The sequence below is a fragment of the Oryza glaberrima genome, chromosome 2 (genome assembly GCF_000147395.1).
Source record: "Oryza glaberrima chromosome 2, OglaRS2, whole genome shotgun sequence".
NCBI classification, from domain to species: Eukaryota; Viridiplantae; Streptophyta; class Magnoliopsida; order Poales; family Poaceae; genus Oryza; species Oryza glaberrima.
Window position 1 is genome coordinate 24,372,730 of NC_068327.1, and position 22,752 is coordinate 24,395,481.

The following is a 22,752-nucleotide window of genomic DNA, read 5'->3' on the forward strand; positions in this document are numbered from 1 at the left end:
ATCCCCCAGCTACAGAAAAACAAAACAACCGGCAACAGTACAACCGATCACGATTGGAGAGGAGTGTTTCAGCCTTGGTAGACCCACCACCGGAGCATATCGTCCTTTTCGTTGTCGGCGGCGGCGTAGGCTCGGTACAGCAGTCGGTGGCTTGGCTAGTCATGGAGGAAGTTGTTGTGCGCACAGGGTTGTTGTTTTTTTTTTTTTTTGGGTTGCGTTTGTTGTGGCAGCGGCAGCCAGCATGAAGGCGAACATGGAAACTCCGGCGTCGTCAGAGCAAGGACCAAACTGACTGACCCACACCAAATGCATACGCACACACGCCACCAACACCTTCCCTCTCCCCCTCTCGGCCGGCCCACTGGTGTGGTACCTCGACATAAAAATGCCTCTCCCTCTCCCTCCCTTCTTCATCTTCCTCCGTCCACTCCGGGGCGCCATTGCCTAGAATTGATCAATTGATACTGCAATCAAGGAAGAACACCATAGCTGCAGAGGTACTTATGTAGGTTGCTGTTCAGGAGGAAGAGGAGGAGGAGGCGATCTCTGTACATTTTGAAGGATTTTTGAAGTGAGTATCACTCAATTATGTGGTTTGGGAGTTACATTCTGTCTTGGGTGTCCCTAGCTCTGTTCTTGAATTTCAAGCGTGTTTCTTATGGTTTGGTACATAATTTTATTTCAAGAAAGGTGGATCAAGTCTGAGCATGCTGAATTCCAACTTACAGAGCAAATAGCGAGTGATGTTGAATTGTTTCTTGCCTGTGTTGCATGGTTGGATTGAAATTGAATTGCGGCGTTAGGTTAGGCATCTGTAATAGAATTGCAGCCATGTTAGACAAACTGAGAACTGCTTCTCGTTTCAGGAATTTTACTGTTGATGCTCTCCATTTCTTTTCTTTTCTTATTTTTCCTGTTGAAAGATCATCCTCTGAATTTTCTGAATCTCTGAATCCAACAGGTAGAGCCATGTGGTATGTACCGACTAGTACACACGTCTTGATAACTATGCTTAATTTCTTACCCACCAGATTTTTCTCAACTCATATACAGACCAGTACAGACTCGCTGGACCTAATCTGGCCAAGTCTGACTCTGACCTGGATGGCACTACTGCATTCTCGGCTGCATGCATTGCCCATGTTTTTCAGTTTTGCTACATGCACTTTCTGCCGGCTAAACAAGCAAAACCAGCAGTTGTCCATTTGGACTCACCTTACAGCCAATGTTTTTGAACTAGTTCCACATGCAGCTGTAAGCCAGCAGCTGCAAGAATTGAAGAATATATGAGCTTGGTCAGCTCTCCAGGCATAAGAAAAGAATTTTGCACTGTTCGAACAGAATCTTTTAGACTGGCCAGGATTGTCTTTTTATTTCAGACACTTGGTAGGAGCTAACGTCATCCCGTTTTAGGAGTTAGGCCGATCATCTAGTCATCCTCTGTAAACAAAGAAGAGACTCTTTACGGCAACATAGAATTTAAACTCCTGAGTTTCTCGATGAGAATGCAGGTTCAGTCTTCAGACTAAAAGAGACACAGGTGGCCAAGATGACTGCTGGTTTCCAGCTTGGTGTGATCGGATCACTGACGCTCTCAGTGGCATCATCGGTTTCCATTGTCATCTGCAACAAAGCTCTCATCAGCACTCTCGGATTTCCATTTGGTTCGTGCCTCATCTCTGTTGTTTGTAATCATGGGCAAAACCTGAATGGCATCATTACATAAATCATGAGCATTCAGCTTACTCGCCAAGTATGGTTTATGGACACTGCACCATACTGATACCAGTTCAATAAAAAAAATTAGACATTATTATCACTTATGACTTATGATGTGTCGATTGTTATTGCAGCTACTACATTAACAAGCTGGCATCTCATGGTGACCTTCTGCACCCTTCATGTCGCACAACGTATGCGCTTTTTTGAGCCGAAAGCGATCGATGGGCAAACTGTAATCCTATTTGGGTTGCTGAATGGGACATCAATAGGCCTTCTCAACCTCAGTTTAGGATTCAATTCCATTGGATTCTACCAGGTCAGTTCTTTTCTTACTGTCTTTTTTAAGAAATCATTAGTCAGATACTAAAATTTGGTATGCTCTGCAGATGACAAAGTTGGCCATCATACCCTTCACAGTAATGTTGGAGACCATCTTCTTAAAGAAAAGATTCAGGTTACAAAGCATACTATTAAGTATTATCATGTGGCCTAAAATACATGTGCATTCAGATCATGTTAATTTAACCAAAATTATTGTATTTAGAATGTACGGTTGACTAGAATCACCTACTAAATATCCTGAAAGTGCAACCTTGATGGATTTAACTCCCAACTGAAATTTGTACCAAATGTTATTTTTGTTTTGACAAAATTGTTTGGTAATTGTGCCAAAAAAAAGCAGTCAAATATAATAAAGCGAAAAATATGATTAGTTTCATTTACTTTTCTGGAGCTCAATACTCAATAGTCCATGCAGACTTGCGGTATCTTTTTCTTTTCAGGGAACTCAACCATTCCCTTTTGTCTAGAATTATGCTGACACGAATCTAACACGCAATGTGCAGTGAGAGTATCAAGTTTTCTCTGCTGATCCTGCTACTTGGAGTTGGCATTGCTTCTGTCACTGACCTCAAGTTAAATCTTCTTGGGTCTGTCCTTTCTGGCCTCGCCATCGCCACAACTTGTGTTGGCCAAATTGTATCCTACAGTTTAAATACAACTGTTAATCATTCAGATTACATAAGTTGCATCTTTTCTGCTTTACCCATTCATGCTCCATACCGTGCTATTTTAGCTGCCAAACGAATTCTATTGTTGCCAGCGTTTATCCTTAACCCGTTAAACTTGAACGAAGCTCACCAACACAATACAGAAGAGGTTAAAGGTCTCTTCGACGCAGCTTCTGTATCAATCCGCGCCTTACCAAGCGGCGATCCTGTTCGCAACCGGCCCCTTCGTGGATCAGCTCCTCACCAGCCGCAGCGTCTTCGCCCACAAATACACGGCTCCAGTCGTGGTACGCTCTCTCTCAAAGCCAATTTGGCCAAATTTTTTTAAGCATACAGATACACATTTAAATTTAATTTTTTTAAGCATACAGATACACATTTAAATTATTAAACATAGACTAATAACAAAATAAATTACAGATTCCGTCTGTAAACTGCGAAACGAATTTATTAAGCCTAATTAATCCGTTATTAGTAAATGTTAATTGTAGCATCACATTGTCAAATTATAGCGCAATTAGGCTCAAAAGATTTGTCTCGCAATTTACATGCAAACTGCGTAATTATTTTTTTTCGACATTTAATGCTCCATACATGAGTTCAAATATTTGATGTGATATTTTTGGTCGAAAATTTTGGGATTAAACGCACCCTACCAACATTTAATCCTGCATCCTGTCGTTTCCTGCAAACTGCTAGTAGTACTGTAGTACTGCTTCCAAAAGTGCAGTCCCGATCACGGACGTTTTTTGTTCATATTTGCAGGGTTTCATCGTTCTGTCCTGCCTGATCGCGGTGTCCGTGAACTTCAGCACGTTCCTTGTGATCGGGACGACGTCGCCGGTGACGTACCAGGTGCTGGGCCACCTCAAGACGTGCCTGGTCCTGTCGTTCGGGTACACGCTGCTGCATGACCCCTTCACCATGAGGAACATTCTGGGTATCCTCGTCGCCATATTCGGGATGGCGCTCTACTCCTACTTCTCGGTCCGGGAGAGCAAGAAGAAGTCGGCAGGCGACCCACTTCCCGTGTCGCAGGTTTTGATTCACATCAGAATTAGCTTTCTGAAGAATTGTTACTACTGCCAGTTTGATTGGGGTAATCAGGTTGGTGTGATTGATGCTTCTTTGTAGATGCCGGAGAAGGAGGTGGAGCCGCTCCTGGCGACCAAAGACGTCAACGGTGACACCAAGAAGGCGAACGGCGTGACCCACGACTGTTGAATATATGTGTCTCATTTGTTTTAGCATTTAGCCCAGCATTTAGCTGTGTAGCACCGGCACACGTAAGCCTACCCGTTGTATCTGAAATTCTGAATGGCCGGGGAACCCGTTCCTTTCCATTTGTCGATTTCTTGCGCTTTGTAAGAAGCGGAGTACCTGTCGTCGGAGCCGGTACAGGCAGCAGCCCAAAAAACTCGAGGCCCCCGGCACCACGAGACGTACGAGACTGCTCCGGCCCCTGCTTCTGGATGGATGATACGCAAAGCCCCGTGTAAGAAAAAGTCCATTTGGAGTCCCTCATATTGGCCGAATTTCTATTAAAAAATTCATTGGCCGAACTTAATTTGAATCTCTCATCGCAAAACAGGCTATGTCGCCAATAGCTTATTATTTTTGTTTTGGAAATAAAAATAAATCCCACAGGTAGGTGAAAACAGTACGGAAACGGACGGAAACCACCTTGATCGTTTCCGTTTTCATTTTTTTTTGGAATCGGAAACCCCGGATACGAAAACGGAATCGAATATTATCGAAACCGAAAACGAATTAGCGCGAATACGGTAACGAAAATTTATCGGAATAAAAAACCCCCTCAAACTGACAAATCCTATTCTCAAGTCTCAATGGTTAACAATTTATCATAAAACACAATCATATAAGTCCAATTGTTAAGTCTCAACAGTACATCACAAAACACAGTCTATGGAATAAATTATCTATATTTAAGAGAGTAATGCTATTGATAAATTCCAATGCATGAAAAAATATTCTTATGTAACTTCATATTTGCATAAAAAATATTTTTTTTACAAAAAATAACAGCCAAACATTATGGTATTCACTACTTAGTGCTTAAAAAAAGAATCCAGGGTATTTCAGTCACAAAATTTCCGGAAATTCCAAGAAAATTTCCGGAAAGTTTTCGACCGATTCCGAGTTCCGACGGAAACTGCCCTTATCATATTCGATTCTGTTTTCGAGAAAATATTTCCGAATTCGTTTCTATTTTCGAACAATTCTAACCGATAGATTCCGTTTTCGAAAATATGCCCGGAATCCGGAAAGTTTCCGTACCGTTTTCACCCCTACCCACAGGTTTACTGAAAACCTATAAAAGCCAAAAAAAACCAATTAGTTTTAATCAATGCCACGAAAAACCAGCTAAAACCAATTAGTTTCCACAAACCAATCATTAGGGATTTAACAAAAATTGAGCTTTTTTTATTAAAAAAAATTGGTCGGTTTTGTGAGCCCTGATATTGCCTCCCTAAGTATTGAAGCCAGTGAAAGACAACTCCCTTAGTTGTTTCAAGTGTTTTTGGTTGACGTGGTACCGACGTGGCATGTTGACCCAGTATTCATCCTACATGGCGCTTACATGGTATTAGAATTGACAAATAAAAATTATAGTAGGACCCACGTGACTATTTCTTCCTTCCCCTCTCTCTTTCTCTCGGTTTCTTTCCGCATCTTCTCTCATTGTAGGCAGAATATACGTGGAGGTGAAGCTCGCCGACACCATGTGTGAAGATGGCAATGGAACTCAATAAAGGAAGAGATGAAACTCGAGGCAACAACACTAGGCACCTCACACCGTCGCTACCTTCGGACTCAGATGAAAGATGGTGTCGTGGAGTAGGAGGCCTCTTCAAGACACTAAGTAGATGCGGGCGTATGGGACTTGGGGACGCCCAACGAGGAGATAAGGGAAATCGTGCTCTTGCCATGCCACACGAGAGGCACGACCGATAGCAGGAAGGATGGAGCCGGGGAGGGAGGGGGGGCTCTCGTCGAGCTTAAGGTCATAGTTGAGGTGGCGGTAGGCGAGACTCATTGAACCCGTCAAATCGAGGACCATACTGTTGCACGGTGACGAAGTAGATGACATGGAGAAATTACATGAGGGCCCCACTTTATTGTTATTAATTTTCTAATTATAGTGTCACATAGACACCACCTTAGAAAAGACTAGGCATACGTGCAATAAAGACAGTTAGGCACCATGTCAACCAAAACCATTCTTAAAACAGCTGAAGGAATCATTTGCATTGATTTTAATAGCTTGGGGAGACGATATACCTGGTTTTCGGTTGAGCTAAATGATTCAGATTCAGCCAATAGTTGAGTAGTGAAGATGGACTTTTTCCGTGCCATGTTTGCCGTGCCTAGCGGGCCTATGGCCTAGACGCTGGTCCAGACTGAAGGGTGCGAAGTGAACTTGCCAGTCGTTGCCGCCACGGAAGCACAGACCCTGTTATAAGACTTCTTTTTCGTAGCGGGCAGCCTCGGCCCACGTAGCTTGGGTGGGGTGTTAGACGAACCAGACGAAAAACACCGAGTGCGGTCCCAGATCTCCGAGAATGTATAATAGCAGTAGACTGTTGCTAAGCTGGGACACAAGTTTTTTTAAGAACCGACACGGGAAGTTGAAGACATACATACAAGTAGCACTACTTCACTGTGCACACGTACATGGACAGACAGCTAGCGTAAGTAGGATGCATGTGGATGTAGCTGCACACAACATCCCAATAAAAAAGCACATGGCGTTTTCATTCCACTCTACACAAACTCATCATGCCGCTGATCTCTTACCTGTTACGGAGTACTACTACACTACTACAACTCTCTCTCTCTCTCTCTCTTGCAGCATTGACCTGTGCCGAAGCACACGCCAACATCACCATGTGCATCAATCCCCGAAGAACTCCTGCTCCATCGCATAACGCCCTCCTCCTTAACGGCCTCGATCCCGCGCAAATATAGTATTCGCACACACAGCTAGCAACGAGCTAGTCCGCGGCAGCTGCGAGCGCCAATCGATCGAACGAACGGGTGGCGCGCCTCGCATGGATCGGATGCTGCTCGGATCTCCCGCAGCTGGCGATCGAGCGAGAGCGAGAGCGCGCGCGCGGGGGAGGCGGCAGGCGGCACGGCATGCACGGGCGGGCATGTGGGCGCAACCGGCGAGCCGGCGACGGGGCGGGCGGGCGGCCTCGTGCCGCGGGGGGCGCTCACGTGGGACAGGCGGCATACACGTTTCCATGCTCTGCAAAACCCCGGGAATCTTTGTTTCCGAGGCCGACATGATCGATCCACCGCAATTAACCCGCCCCCTCTTGCGGTTCTCGTACTCCCGTATCATATTGTCCACCTCCAACGATCCCAATATCAAAATCGATCGGGTCGTCGGCTTCGCTCGATCGTCATGGCGCATGAGTCTCTCGTTGGATCACTCTGCTGGTGGGGCATTTCTTTTTTCCTCTCTCTCTCTCTGTTTCTTGCCAACATCTGTTGCTTGCTGTGGCTAGCTAAGCTACTACTACTAGTATTAGCTCGCCTGGGTATCTGCAAGTCAAACTTTTTGGTGCTCGATCGAACTGATCGGGGACGATGGACGAGGCGACTCGCACGTTAACTACATTATTTCTGGGGCGTGGGTGATCCCGATGCGGCGGTCTTTGCTCCGTGGTTCATGGCGGGTAGAGGAAGACGGACTCATGTCCATGTTCGCGTGTTCCTTCTACACTTCCGTCGCCCGCTACCCCTGTCTCATCTTCCTTGAAGTTTCATCGATCAGCACCGTCCTCGGTCACACACACACGTTCGCGCGCTCAAGTCAAGATTAGTTACAAAATGCTACTCTTAACCTCTTACTTAATTACTCTTCACGTGAAAAATGTTAATCGTTGGCAACAAATGCGGTTCCACAGATCTGTCGGGGATAATTGAATCGAGAATTTGAGATCGCCATTAAGATCAAACCGTCACCATGGACTGCAGCTGTGCTGCTTGTGCAGCATACAGTATACTGTGCCATGCGCGACCATTTGGCACGAACTGTTGTGGTGGTGACGCACCGGGCACTGTATGTAGGCGCAAGATTACAAAGTGGGAGGGGGTGCAGTGCAGGCTTAAGGCCAAGCAAGGGGGCAGGAAAATGTAGCGAGGCATTGGAAACAGAATTGAACTGTATACTGAGGCGGATGTGCCCCCTTGCACTGGCTGGAAAACAAAGGCCCTGCAAACTCGCCTGTCCGAATCCACAGCGTTGCCAAAGCGCCAATCTGACAGATACCCTGTGCCTTTTAATCTAGCCTCAGCTGAAAGCTGATCCGCCCCATGTCTTGAGAAATATTGTTACATGCACAACGTGTGTGAATGGTTCCAGAGAAAGAAAAAGGAGAGGCAGAGGAAAGCGAACTGCCAACTAACAAACATCAGGGGCGAGATCGAGCCAATGATCATTAAACAAAGTGGAGAACCAATGGTTTTTGTTTATCCACTTCTTTTTCTTTTTTCCCCCCACATGAAGCAGTTGGAGACTTGGAGCTAGTATTTTCTAAAGCCGCTCGAATTAATCAAGGCAGTGATCTTGTTGGCGTCTTGCGCTAAATCAGGCTATGTCCCTTTCACATGAACAAGTGCTGAATACTCTACCCAGAGAGATATGCCGACGTTACAATATACTGTATTCCGAGCGTATGACGATTGTCTCGACCCTTGACACGGGTTTTTGGCAGCTTTGCTTAGATGACCCGGGCTCCAAAAGCATTTTGATTTACTTAAAAAGAAAAAAAATGGGCATGTGTCGTGAATTTTGTGATGTGCTCCACTTGTCTGGAATTTGTGAACAGTGAGCGCCACTACTACCACTCCGCTGTTGTTAGGCGTGTATACTACCTGTACCCCACAACTGGGTCGGGCGGGGACGACGGCGACGATGGGGCGGGCCCGGCGACAGCAGAAGGCGACGCCGATGGCACGGGCACGCATCGCCCGCGACAAAAATCCCACCTCGCGCGCGTGACGAGGCACAGGGCGCGCGCGCGCGCTAGCCCCCCTCGTCAGCGACGTCGACGCCCTACTATTACTCTCCACCGTGCAACCTGGCCCGGTTGTCCGGTTGCTGTCCACGGGGCCCCGCCACCGCCCGGGCCCTCGCCTCTCGCGACTCGCGACCCCGTGAGGCGAGGCGCGCGTACGTGAGTTGCCAATTGCCATCTCCGTTGCCGACGGCGCCGTTACGGGGGGCAAAGGAGAGTTGACCTGCCACCCACATGTATTTGTGGGTGTGTTGCTTCGGGGAGTGCTTCTCGCCGTGTCGTTGCTTGTTGTTTCGCTAGGTCTTGGGCATGGGAGATGTGAGGCCAAATCAATACCCGTCTCGGAACGAGGAGAGTTTGCTACAGACAGAGAAGCTAAATTAACCCAAGCTGTTGTCAAAGGGAAGCTTCAAGATAGTAATTTGACTTGTCTGGATTGTCAAAGGGATATAGCAAGATGAAGTCACCAAACGGTTTCCAGCGCAGAGGTTTCTGATACCCCTGTTCTTTCAGTAGCCGGTATGCTTTAATTTTCAGAAGATCAGAACTTCCTTTTTAAGAAAAAAAGAAAACTGATGAGAGTTTGTTGTATATAGCACTACTCCCTCTAGTTTCATTTTAATTGATGTTTTGGACAATGACACGGTTTATAAGATACATCTTTGACCTTATTTTTCTATTATAATCTATATAATAAATAAATGCATGTTTACTTTTATTATAGTACTTTAAAAGATAAATCTATATATGTTTTTCTAGTTTCTTTAAACTAAATATTTTTAAAGTTATTGATAGTCTAAGTTATAAAAGTTTAACCTTAACCTTATTCGAAACGTCAATTAATATAGAACCGGAGTGAGTACAGTCTACAGACTACGGAGTAAAGACAATGCAGCGTCATGAATAAACTCGGGTGGTGGTACATCGTCTTGTCGTCATTAACTAACCAATGTAACTGTGTCAACGGAGTGATGCAACGTCTTAACTAAACTACTGTACTGTCGCTTAAACAACTGCACCATTCGTGTAGCCCGAAATGGAGTGCGTCTTCAACAGTTTTCAGCGGCAAAGCAAAGTAAACGTCCCCGAGCACGTAAAAGCAACAGCTCTGTTTCTCTCTTTACTCTAACTGTAGAACAAAGTTCTAACATGAATCTCAAGTACTTTTGCCGGTCAACCACCACGCGACCGACGAAGCAGCTAACATGTTGGGCGCAAACTTATACTATCATATGCTGATTGCTTCAATTATTCCTTCGAAATTCCATGATGCAACTATACGATAGCTTGTGGACTAAACCTAGCTGGTCATTCCTTAATGGCCAATCAAGCACATAAAAGTACAGAGGCTGATAAATACTAGTTCAGAAGGTTATGGGAACACAAGATATGTTAAATCGAAGAGTTTCGCGTGCTGACATAAATATGTACTCTACCACACGTCTCTCGGTTAAGTAATTAGCTGACTCATCCTAACCTCACCATCGACGTATGAACTGATTAGAGTATTGATCAATCGAAACCTCTAAATGGTCACTCTCCATGCGTGCGTGCAAACGCCCGGCCGGAGACTATATGAAACGAAGTTCCAAAATTAAACGTTATCGTATACACATAGTCCATTTCTTCTGGATTTCTAAAAGATCATTTGGACTACTGTGTTTGGCTGTGTTGGATTTATTATTGTCAAACTGAACCAAGACTGCATCAACCCGTCATACTTATCAATTTTTTAGGCCCCTTCAATCAAGCTCATGATCGTGAAATCAGAGCAATGAAAATGCCTTGAGTAAAAAGACTGTCCTCTTCTCCAAGGAAATATATATACATACATACATATATATATATATATATATATATATATATATATATATATATATATATATATATATAGAGAGAGAGAGAGAGAGAGAGAGAGAGAGAGAGAGAGAAATTCACACTTAAAAAGCATTTACGTTCATTGAAAAGATCGGTTCATTGGTTAGATGGATCATATTATTACAACCATAAATTGTGTTTAAAATGTGTTCGTGCAGTTGTGTAGGCAGATAGAAATTTTATACCCATACTAGATGAAACCCCTCATGTTGTTGCGGGAATTTACTATGATAATAATAAGTATAAAATAATGTGTAAGATAGCTAAATGACATAAGCTTATATAAGTTGATGCGGTTTATGATAATTTAAATAGTATATAAAATGATGATACAAATGTAAAACAGTAAAAGTAAGATGACGTGGTTTTATGAGAAAAAGAAAAGGAGGGATATAATTTGGACCATAGATTAATCATCTAAGGGCTTGAAACAATTGAAGTAATATAGCTCAATAAGAGAAGAAAAGGAGGGAGATAATTTGGACTATAGATTCGTCATCTGAGAGCTAAAAACAATTGAGATGATATGACTTAATTATAAAAGTAAAAATAATATTAACTAAGTGAGGATAAACTATATAGATATATATGATACTATAAAAATGATGAAAATATATATTAAAATATTATGTGAATTATGTGGGGGTGATGATTTAACATGGTTACATTTTAAAGCTCTAAAATTTAATAAATTATAGATAATAAAGCATGATTGCATGATGTTTAAGATATAATAATTGTTAGTAGATAATGATATGACATCTTTGCATGTGGAGCTTTAGAATGTAATGGGTTATAACTTTATAGAAGAGATGAGTATGAGTCAATTATTACTAGTTTGTGTTCAAGTGAGGTTTTTTTAATTAAAAAATTAGATATGTACGTGAAAATCAAGATTTGTATGAGTGTTTAAAATGGTTGTTGGATCAGCTAATCCCATGGTTTGGACATGGAACGACCACCATTGTTTTCGTGTTAGCTAGAAAGATATCCTATATCCATCCCAAAATATAATGCACAATAACCACTAGCGCAAAAATCAGAAAAATAATCATTATCACTTTATCGTTTGGATCAATCCAATAAATATAATCCGTATATCGATCTAATGGGAATAGAGATCTTGAGAATGATTTAATAAAACTGATTAAGAGGAGAGATGTGCTAATTATATGCATGCATGCATACATCCCTTGTATTACCAGATATGGTAAAAAAAGGCGTCTTATGTTGGGATAGAAGGAGTAGTATATATGTTGGCTAGGCAGATCTCACGATGGTAAATTGTACTAGTAATTTGTGTTAAATAAAATGTATTGCTGGAAATATAATGGTCTCTTTAGTTTCCACTACCATGAACAATTTTATTTGCACTAACGTGAACAATTTTATCTGCACTACCGTGAACAATTTTATCTTTAATTTTCACCTATAATTTAACAGTTATTAATTTAATAAATATAAACTGTACCAGTCTTAGACTCTAATTTATTTAATTTCAAAATTAAAAATCAACGTATTTTTTTTTCAATTTAAGCCACTATAATTTGAAAAATAGCCAACATATTTTATAATTTAATATTTATAATATTGATAACAATTGCCCATGCATTGTACATGTTGACGATTAGTAATAATAAGAAAAATGGGCAAACATCTACTAGTAAATAAGGAATTGCTACATGATAATATGAAAGTATATGGGCCTTATCATTTACCCTATGATTTATAAGTTGTTGTCATAATTTGGATTTAAAACTTGATTTTGAAGTTGAGTAATGCAATTTTGTTTTGACATATCTTTTAAGTCGGTAATAACATATATATATATATATATAATCTATAAATTATTTTTTAACCACTAATAGAGCATTGTGATTTATAATAAGCTATGGGTAACCGATGGAGTCCTATATTATTACATGTTCTTTTTATTGTTAGCAATATAGTAACAATAGATGCATCCCATACCTAAAATGCTACTTGTTCTTTAGAATCAGCTCCTTATATAAAAGTAAAAGTTTGCAAAGAGTTACATAGTTTTCTTACTAACAAGGTGAGTCTAGGCCAATATGGCAGTGAAAATTCCAGTCAAAAAAATATGGCAGCGAAACAATAAGTACAAAAATAAACCTTCAATGGTTTACAAAGAAGTCGCATTTTTGCAGTGCGAGAGATTAACATCATATTGTGTAAATATATGCAAATGTACAAACTACACACGTACGTATGCAAGAATTTTTACCGTCTTGATTTTAGATAGAAGCAGGAAAACCAAACCACACACATGCATAAGTACGTTCACGTTGCATGTCAATTTAATGATCAAGCCAACATGCATGAGCAGTAACAACATGAAAAACCTGCCTCCTAACGACATCCCTTCTATTTGGTGGCCTCTCTCTCTCTCTCCACTAGAGACGCCCAGGCCTAAATTGCCGGCCTCAGTAACTAACCATGTGTCATGCTCTCTTCCTTTGGCACCGCGGAGGTCAGCGGTGTAAATACTGATCAGTTTTTATATAGCTATAACGCACTAACAATAATAACTCCTACAAAGGAGTACATGTAGTGCGAGCTGCTTCATAAATTTTTTTGATCCGATAGATTTAATGTTTATACTTCCTGTTCATTTTCACATGTTATATTGTGGGCATTTGCTCAAATTATTAATTTGCATCATACAATTTTCTATGGAATCGTAGGTTATCATCTACTCCTCGTCACCTCAGCGCAAGTCTGTCGAGTCCATGTAGAATCGGTCAAATCATAGGTTCAATGTTTTATAACTACTCAGGATGAAGACAAGAGTTTTGATTTGAAATATAAATGTTCATCTAAAATGATGTTTCTATTTCAAGTCTAAAGCATATATTGAAAGTTTGTGTTCTTTCAAAATTAAATCTCTAGTCATATTTATAAATGGTGAAGTAGGGCTTTATTTTTTCCCTACATGTTTAACCTCTAATCCACCCTAACACTAGTGACGGACCTACGTATCCATTGGACGGGTAGGTCAGCTGGCCTTACTACGCCCAGCGACACCACACAACCCTAGAACCCCCTCCTAGTGTATTGGACCGTCCAAATTAGCCATCACCCACTAGCTCATAAGCAACCCATCAAATTAATAAGGTACTTTAGGCTAGGCATGAGACTATCTATCGTTGATTCATCTTATAATTCGATGACTACGCATCCCTTGGTCATGAGCCCATGACTATTCATCTTCATACTTGTCAATGACTATGCCAACCACTAGCGTCAGTCTGCGTGCCCAAACACCGTGCCGTGCGTAGACCTGTGGGTGTACAATCGTGCCTCTATTGGTTTGCCTTTGTATCCTTTGATGTGATGTATTCTTTCAAGACAGTCTTAATAATATAGATATGTTGTGCATTGTGTCTGGTTATCTTTATCGAGCATCAGGGTCGTTGATAAGCATGAGCGAGCTGATCGATTGTACAGGGCCCCAAAAATATTGGGGCCCCAAATCTTAATTATTTTCTCGAGTATTATATGCTTAACCAGGAAATAAAGAAAGGCCCTCAAGGCCAAATACCCTTGATCACAGCTTGGATAGATTAGAGAGAATAAACAAAGGTAACAATGGCATAATTTTTAGGGCCTCAAAGTGCATTTCACACCGGGGCTTCAAGTTTCTAGATACGGCCCTGTCGAGCATCTCGCCCATCTTTAGTTTAAGAGTTGTGTCCGTCAATACTGTCAATACCCAAAACAGTGTCATTCTTGCTACGTATAAATTCGACCTTCATATGTTAGTATCATTTACTTAAACGGACAACTCTATGACATATGGTAATTCCACTTTAGTATATCACATTAACAACACTACATCTTATAACAATGCACAGAAGAATCCTTGGCACGATCACCACCACGAACTGTAACCGTTAGCTGTTCATCGCAGCCAGCAGTGGATGAAAGAGCTTTTTAGAGCCCGAAAAGAACATATATGAACAATCAAGGATATCATCTCACGCTTATTAGGGATATAATCTCTTGAACCTACATACATGAATGATGCAAACCGTATTGTGGTCCGCCCATGATCAGAGGACAGACACCGTTTCCATATCTCCATGGTGAAGTTAAGTCGCAACAAGACCTGAATTAGAATTACCCTCCCCAAATTAGTGAAAATCAATGCTGGGAGAGGAGCCGGACAATTCGCAGGCTGTTGCCCGGACCAAGCCGGCAACAGTGTCCGGCTCGTCACAGTCACATGATTTACTGCGTCGACCGAACCCCATGGCATCGGGCAAGTAGCACAGTACCACTAGTAGTAACGCACACTGGAAGTCACACAGGCTTGGCAGTTCACGGTCCTCCACGCGCGGTTCTCCAACCTCGCTCTGGTCCTCGCTCTCCACTACCCCTCCCCCCCTCTACTACGCGAATCGCCACGCACCATCCGTGTCATCCCGCGGTTTTGCGCCTCTCGCCGAACGGCCCGCTTATAAGTCGCCCAACCGGCGGGGTTACCACGCGTGTTACCGTGGGAACGGCAGCCAAAAGCCACCACCACCAACCTCTCGTCTTCGCCTCCTCTCCCACCCCCTCACGACGAACACTCACACGGTCACACCACTACCCCTGCGAGATCGGTTGCTGGCGCTGCTGGTGGTGGTGGTGGTGGTGGGTGCGTGGCGATGATCACGTTCGCGGACCTGGCGGAGCCGGCGCCCGGCGCCGAGCGGTGCGTCGACCGGCAGCTGTGGCTCGCGTGCGCGGGGGGCATGTGCACCGTGCCGCCGGTGGGCGCCGCCGTGTACTACTTCCCGCAGGGGCACGCCGAGCACGCGCTCGGCCTCGCCGCGCCGGAGCTCTCCGCGGCGCGCGTCCCGGCGCTCGTGCCCTGCCGCGTCGCGTCCGTGCGGTACATGGCCGACCCGGACACCGACGAGGTGTTCGCCAGGATCCGCCTCGTGCCGCTCCGCGCCGCGGAGGATGGGGACGTCGAGGAGGATGGCGCCGCGGCAGGCGAGGAGCACGAGAAACCGGCGTCGTTCGCCAAGACGCTGACGCAGTCGGATGCCAACAACGGCGGGGGGTTCTCGGTGCCCAGGTACTGCGCCGAGACCATCTTCCCGCGCCTGGACTACGCCGCCGACCCGCCCGTGCAGACCGTCGTCGCCAAGGACGTCCATGGAGTCGCCTGGAACTTCCGCCACATCTACCGGGGCACGCCGCGCCGGCACCTGCTCACCACGGGGTGGAGCACGTTCGTGAACCAGAAGAAGCTCGTGGCCGGCGACTCCATCGTGTTCCTCCGCGGCGACGGAGGGGACCTGCACGTCGGCATCCGGCGCGCCAAGCGCGGGTTTTGCGGCGGCGGAGGCGGAGCCGAGGAGGCCTCCCTGCCCGGGTGGGACCAGTACGGCGGCCTGATGCGAGGCAATGCGAGCCCGTGCGCGGCCGCCAAGGGGCGGGGCAAGGTGCGCGCGGAGGACGTCGTCGAGGCGGCGAGGCTGGCGAGCGGCGGGCAGCCGTTCGAGGTCGTGTACTACCCGCGCGCCAGCACGCCGGAGTTCTGCGTGCGCGCGGCGGCGGTCCGCGCGGCGATGCGGGTGCAGTGGTGCCCCGGGATGCGGTTCAAGATGGCGTTCGAGACCGAGGACTCCTCCCGGATCAGCTGGTTCATGGGCACCGTCGCCGGCGTCCAGGTCGCCGACCCCATCCGTTGGCCGCAGTCGCCGTGGCGGCTTCTCCAGGTACGGTACAACATCTACACCACCGCAAACCAATCAAAATTTTTTGCTCCTTTCTCACTTCCTGAATCAATGAACTCCAGGTGACCTGGGACGAACCGGACCTCCTCCAGAACGTGAAGCGGGTGAGCCCATGGCTGGTCGAGCTGGTGTCGAGCATGCCGGCCATCCACCTCTCGTCCTTCTCGCCGCCGCGCAAGAAGCCCCGGATTCCGGCGTACCCGGAGTTCCCCTTCGAGGGGCAGCTCCTCAACCCGGCGTTCCCGCCAAACCCGCTGGCACACGGCCACCACCATTACCATCACAACCACCCGTCCTTCTTCCCGTTCCCCGACGTTAGTGCTCCTGCAGGCATACAGGGAGCCAGGCATGCGCAATTCGGTCCATCTTTATCAGATCTCCACCTTACCCACCTGCAGTCGAGCCTCATGTACCCAGGGCTCCGCCACCCCGATCATGTCGGTCCAACACCCATCCCACCACCAAGAATCAGCACTGACCTGACAATGGGCAGCTCGCCGCCGGCGCGCGCTCTGTCCATGGGCGCCAAGAAGCCCGACGACGCCAAGCCGCCGGGGCTAATGCTGTTCGGGCAGAGGATACTGACCGAGCGCCAGATGAGCCTTAGCGGCACCACCTCGCCGGCGGCCACCGGGAACAGCTCTCTCAACTGGAACACCGAGAAAGGTGCCTCGGAGGGCTCGGGCTCCGGCGTCATCCAGAACAGCCCCACCGACAACACGTCGTCGGAGAGGCTCCAGTGGTTCAGGGAGAACAGCACCGTCTCCGAGCTCGGGCTGGAGCCCGGGCAGTGCAAGGTGTTCATCGAGTCCGACACGGTCGGCCGCAACCTCGACCTCTCGTCGCTGGCCTCGTTCGAGCAGCTCTACGGCCGGCTGTCCGAGATGTTCTGCATCGACAGCGCGGAGCTGAGGAGCCGTGTGCTCTACCGTGGCGCCACCGGCGAAGTGAGGCACGCCGGCGACGAGCCATTCAGGTGAGAAACACATCAAACAGCAACATAATAATGACAACATCCCATGCATCATGCATGTCATGTGCCCGCTGTTCGTGTTACAGTTGCAACGAATCATGTAGCGGGCAACCTTTGAACTGATGAAACAGTCTTTTTCCCTGACATTTCAGCGAGTTCATTAAGTTGGCGAGGAGGCTTACCATACTAACCGACGCCGGGAGCGACAACTTAGGGAGCTAGAGAGCAAGAGGACAACCGGGAGCATCGCCGTAGTATGTACAGCTTGAATGAGCTTATGATTTTGTATCAACTAGTAGCAGTAGTAGCAGCACTAGTAATTTCCGTTCAACTAGTAATGTCCCCAACTCTGCGGTAGAGATTTCAACAAGAAAGCTCAATCTGCACAGGTATCCTGTTCTCCTGTATCCTTCTTCATCATCATCAACAACGATCAGCTGCGTGTACTTGTTGATTCCCGTGTACTACGATGCAAAAATCCTGTGACCACTCATCAGAGACTTGAATGCCGCGGCCCCTTGGCCCAAGGGACAAGCGCATGCAGCATGCAGACGCAGACGCAGGTGCAGGCCACAATGTAATGTGTGCTGCTGGGATATCATTACGACAGCGCTGCGCCATTTCTGACCTCTCCGGTGGCCTGACCTCCAGGCTCCAGCCTCCAGGCGAGGCAATCCCTCTTGGTTCTCTTGCCTTGGCAGCAAGCTCGCTTACCCATGATGATGAGATTTGTGATCTGCATCGTGCTGCGTATCCCTGGCTAGTAGAGAGCTAGCTGTAGCTGTATAGCCGCTGCGTTTCGGGCATAAATGCGTCAGGGTCACACACACACACACACACACACACACTCAACCTGTCCTTGTTGCTCAGGGTGTGAAATTAACTGCGATTTGTTCTGCTCCTGCCATTGCTTAGGAGGTGGAGTTAGCTTTGATTGACCTGAGGCCGACACCTCATCTACTGGAGCGACTGCCCCTTTCACCTGCCGGATCTCGCAGGCGCGTCGCGATTCGCGTATTGGTCCACGGATAATGGCCGGTGCGTGTCTCTTACCTGAAGCCTGGCCATTTGTTTGCCTTGCGCTGATATTTCGCCAACCCCTTGGACGCTTGCTCCCCGCCATAGCTGTTGGCCCCGTTGTTACTCTGTGGCAAAACAACAAGATTCAAAGCAAGCAACGCCTAGCCAAGAAGGACTCGGCTGTAGATGCATGGTCTTATTATCCTTATTATCTTGTCAAGTACTACCACCCCCCTGCTAGTATTAACAAGAGGCCACGATGGGAGTATATCGCTTGCCGTCACGGGGCGTTGTCCGGCTCGGCGCTGCCAGCCGCTCTGAGAGAATGTTTACACCACGGATGACAAGGTATGCGATGGCACACTTTTGCCGGACAAGTTGCTGTCTCTTGCCCAAAAAAAATTCACCCGCATACGACACCGTTGGGCTACGGCGAGTGTCAGATAGAGCCGTGTACGGTGCACCCAAACAAAACCACGGATGTGTACTACTACCACAAGCCTACAACTCCATAAGGGACACATTGTTTGATACTCCAAGCCCTGTTCTAATTTAGATTATCTACTCGATTATAGTTAATTTTTTTTTACAAAACTAAACTTAACAAAGCTTAAAATAAATGGTCGAAATGCAGCAGAAAAAAACTATTTTATAAAATATATTTTTTAAAGCACAGAAGAAATAATCTGACAAATAGCCAAAAAAGAATCGAACATAAGAGAGCTTTTCTCACTTTAAGGGTGTCTGGTGGTAGTAGTTTCTATAGGTACTATTTAAAATAGGAATATTTGTTTGATTCTGATAAGGGTAAATTAGATCGCTCATCGATCTATTAGGATATTAGGATATGTTGTATTCCATGTTTCACATCATCGTATATTTTAATTGTAACTAGCTGGGTGGCCTGCGCAATTGCGCGGCTAGCACCCAAACAAAATCATATATTTTTCAGTATGATTTTACTTAAGATTTATTAAATAGCTATCCTTGTATTTCTAATTATATAGTTTTTAAAAGTCACACCAGCTGCTACCCCTTACTTCTGTCATATCCTTCTTTTGTTTCCTCGGTCTACCACTATTTCTATTCATTTTTCTTGAAACCTCTAAAAATTGGATCTTATATTTTTTTAGTTTATTATCTCATTGGGTTTTGTTTTTATAATTTCTAGAAGTCCCGTCAAACGCTGCCATTATACTCATCTACGGCCCGTCCATTGTCTTTTCTCTTTATTGTCATTGGGATTTTACAAATCGAACATAATAATCGTTCGGGTTCATTTTTTTACTTTCTATAAGTCCCGCCAAACCGTCAGCGGTTTTGCCATTGTACTCCTTTATGGCTTGCCCGCTGCCTCCCTTCTTTATTGTCATTGAGATTTTAAAATGTATCATGATTATCATTGTTTTAATTTTACTTTTTAGAAGTTCCGAACCTTTAAAAATTGGACCTTGTAGTTTTTAGAGTTTATTGTCTTGTTGGGTTTCATTTTTTATAATTTTTAGAAGCCCGTCAAACGATGCCACTATACACCTCTATGGCCCATCCGCCGCCTATTCTTTATTTTTATTGGGATTCTAAAATCGAACATAACTATCGTTGGAATTTATTTTTTATTTTCTAGAAGTCCCGCCAACCGTCGGCGGTCTGCAACTATACTCCTATACACCCCGCGCACGCTGCTTCTCCTTTTTATTCTCATTGAGATTTTAAAAATCGAATATATTTATCAATGGGTTTTTTTTACTTTCTAGAAGTCCCGGCAACCGTCTTGCCCGTCCCTCCTTTTAATCATCATTAGGATTCTATTTGATGTTTTACTAACAGTTTTATATATCGTATCAACTGCCACCACTATTCCTAATTAAAATCTTTTTTTCTTTTTCTAATTTAATTTTTTTAATTAATACCGTATAGTGTTTTTTTTAATATTTTTATTTTTTTATCTTTTGAATTTCAGTTGAACTCTCTTTTATTTTTTATTCTGAATATTAATTAATCTCATATTGGTTTCTTATATGGATTATTCTTTCACTATTGCTTATTTTTAATTCCGAATTTCAGTTGATTTTAAATTGTATTCCTACTTTAAATTTTCTTTTCTTTTTGCTAATTTCGAATTTTTTTTATTTTTATTCCGAATATTAACTAATCTCGTATTGGGTTCTTATATGGACTCTTCTCTCAATATTCTTTATTTTTAATTCCGAATTTCAGCTATTTTTAAATTGTATTCTTACATGGACTCTCCTTTTAATTTATAATTTTGGATTTTATTTTATTATTATTTTGAATTTGTATTAATCTCGTATTGGGTTGTTATATGGAAACTTCATTCAACATAGCTTATTTTTAATTCCGAATTTCAGCTATTTTAGATTGTATTTCTACTTGGACTCTCCTTTTCTTTTTTTTCTTTTTCTCCGATTAATGTGGGAATTTCTAGCCTCCCACAGCGAACGTGGTGTCTCCTTTCAAAGCTGTTTTAATAATACAATAGATAGATTTTGCTCTTGAAAAATCCTACCATGAGACGTAGTACGACAGAATCTGGTCTATTCAATCAAAGAATAGCGGCAATTCATCTGTGGGTACCATAAGAAATAATTTCTTTTGGAAGGGCGGCTAATTGTGGTGCAGAGATTAGTGTAAGTCACGGTTACATATTAGCTACTTGTAGTGGAGTACGTACTCTCTGTCCAAAGAGAATTTCACATTTTCATCCGTTCACGAATTTAAGGGTTTTGAGATCCCGGGGAGAATAAAAAGTATGACATGAACAAACATGGAGTATACTACGGACTTGTTTAGATCAATTTAATGTGGTAATTTTTTTTGTTAAAGTTTTAGTGGCAAAAGATTTGGCATTGAAGTTTTGCTAGTTGGTGTTTAGTTACATGGTAAAGTTTTGTCATTTTACTAGGAAAGACAGAGAAATCACGGCTCCCAATGTACTTTTTGGCAAAATTTACTACTGTAGACTCTCAAATAACAAATACCAAATTGCCAACTTTTATAAAAACTTTTGCTATTTTGAAAGAACTAAACATGGCCTACTTTATCTTTTTTCGTTAAATGTGCAAAAGTACAACAGACATCACCTTAGCTGTACTTTTGTTACTACGTTTTCTTTTGTTGAAAGTGACTTAATCTTATTTTTTATGGGTGAATGGAGAGTACTCCCTCTATCCTATAAGTGTAACCATGAGTTTCCGTATCCAACTTTTGATCGTCCGTCTTATTTAAAACTCTTTTGTAATTAGTATTTTTATTGTTATTAGATGATAAAACATGAATAGTTATTTATGTGTAACTTATGTTTTAAAATTTTTTAAAAGAACTTTTAAATAAAATGAACGATCAAAATTAGACACGGAAAATTATAACTGCACTTACAATGGAACGGATGGAGTATTTGTAATCCTTTACTTTATGACCTCCATTCTGCACTGCAAGTTGACATGCATGCTTGTGTTTTTCTAAATGCCGTCATAATTGTATTTGCATGTGTTGGGATTGGCTAAACGTTCCTGCTGAACTTACATGGTGATCAGTTTAACTTTCTTTTCAGTGGAGGATGTGGTTTTAGGGGGTATGTATAACTTTAATTAGAGAAGTATATACTCTCTAGGTCCTATAATATAAGGGCATCAACAGGAAAAGTGGCTATTAGAAATTAAAATATTCTTACTACTAGATAAGATATATCGTGGAAGTAGTAAATAGCTACTATCAAGGCATAAGCTTACTACCAGGTTATAGCACTTTGTGGTGGGTCCTATCTATTTTTTAATTGTGGCATGGCTTATGTTTGGAGTCTTTTTTCAGATGGGTCCCACCTTATTATCCAGTTACCCACCCTACACATATATACACATTGTGGTGCATCTTCAATATACTATTGCCATCTTACATGGACCCACCTTACTACCTACTTTTGAAACAAATATTGAGGATACCCTAAGGGATTTTGGGTAGATGTGACACATCTTAGTACAATAAATCATTATATTATGGGATGGAGGAAGTATTATGTTTGAGCACTCATTATGCTTATATGGATAAATAATAAGAGAAAAAAGTTGTCTCTTTACTCGATCGTAAATAGATTAGTTAAACATAAGATACGGGCCAAAGAGATTACTATAAATTCTTATCGGTTCCTAGCTTCCCATGTTTCTTATATCTATAGATATATATTAAGTTGTTTCTAACTAACGAACATGGAAATTTTATAGCCCTATCAACCATATTTACTCGACCACTTTTTTTTAACGAATTGGTAAGCTGCCAATTTCATTGAATAGAGAATGGAGAAAACTTTATTAGTACGAAAGGAAACACAG

General features: G+C 43.7%; 2 protein-coding genes across 2 annotated transcripts; both read left to right on the top strand.

Annotated features, from left to right (window-relative positions):
* Positions 1-250: 250 nt before the first annotated feature.
* Positions 251-4,083, top strand: LOC127761258 (UDP-xylose transporter 1-like). The gene is made up of 8 exons (XM_052285522.1): positions 251-571; positions 1,512-1,664; positions 1,854-2,038; positions 2,109-2,176; positions 2,568-2,700; positions 2,858-3,019; positions 3,498-3,770; positions 3,867-4,083. The coding sequence occupies exons 2-8, from the start codon at positions 1,550-1,552 to the stop codon at positions 3,954-3,956; spliced, it is 1,026 nt and encodes a 341-aa protein (XP_052141482.1). The 5' UTR covers positions 251-571; positions 1,512-1,549; the 3' UTR covers positions 3,957-4,083.
* An 11,078-nt stretch (positions 4,084-15,161) lies between these two features.
* On the top strand, positions 15,162-17,838 carry LOC127764387 (auxin response factor 8). Its single transcript, XM_052289267.1, has 3 exons — positions 15,162-16,395; positions 16,476-17,389; positions 17,539-17,838. Exons 1-3 carry the CDS (start codon positions 15,334-15,336, stop codon positions 17,606-17,608), a joined length of 2,046 nt encoding a protein of 681 aa, XP_052145227.1. The 5' UTR covers positions 15,162-15,333; the 3' UTR covers positions 17,609-17,838.
* Positions 17,839-22,752: the final 4,914 nt, after the last annotated feature.

Bases quoted from the DNA above. Each gene is read 5' to 3' on its own strand.
- LOC127761258 (XM_052285522.1), top strand. From the start codon at position 1,550: ATGACTGCTGGTTTCCAGCTTGGTGTGATCGGATCACTGACGCTCTCA. The intron at 2,039-2,108 runs GTCAGTTCTTTT...TATGCTCTGCAG, and splicing joins ATTCCATTGGATTCTACCAG to ATGACAAAGTTGGCCATCAT. The intron at 3,020-3,497 runs GTACGCTCTCTC...TCATATTTGCAG, and splicing joins AATACACGGCTCCAGTCGTG to GGTTTCATCGTTCTGTCCTG.
- LOC127764387 (XM_052289267.1), top strand. From the start codon at position 15,334: ATGATCACGTTCGCGGACCTGGCGGAGCCGGCGCCCGGCGCCGAGCGG. The intron at 16,396-16,475 runs GTACGGTACAAC...AATGAACTCCAG, and splicing joins CGCCGTGGCGGCTTCTCCAG to GTGACCTGGGACGAACCGGA. The intron at 17,390-17,538 runs GTGAGAAACACA...CTGACATTTCAG, and splicing joins GCCGGCGACGAGCCATTCAG to CGAGTTCATTAAGTTGGCGA.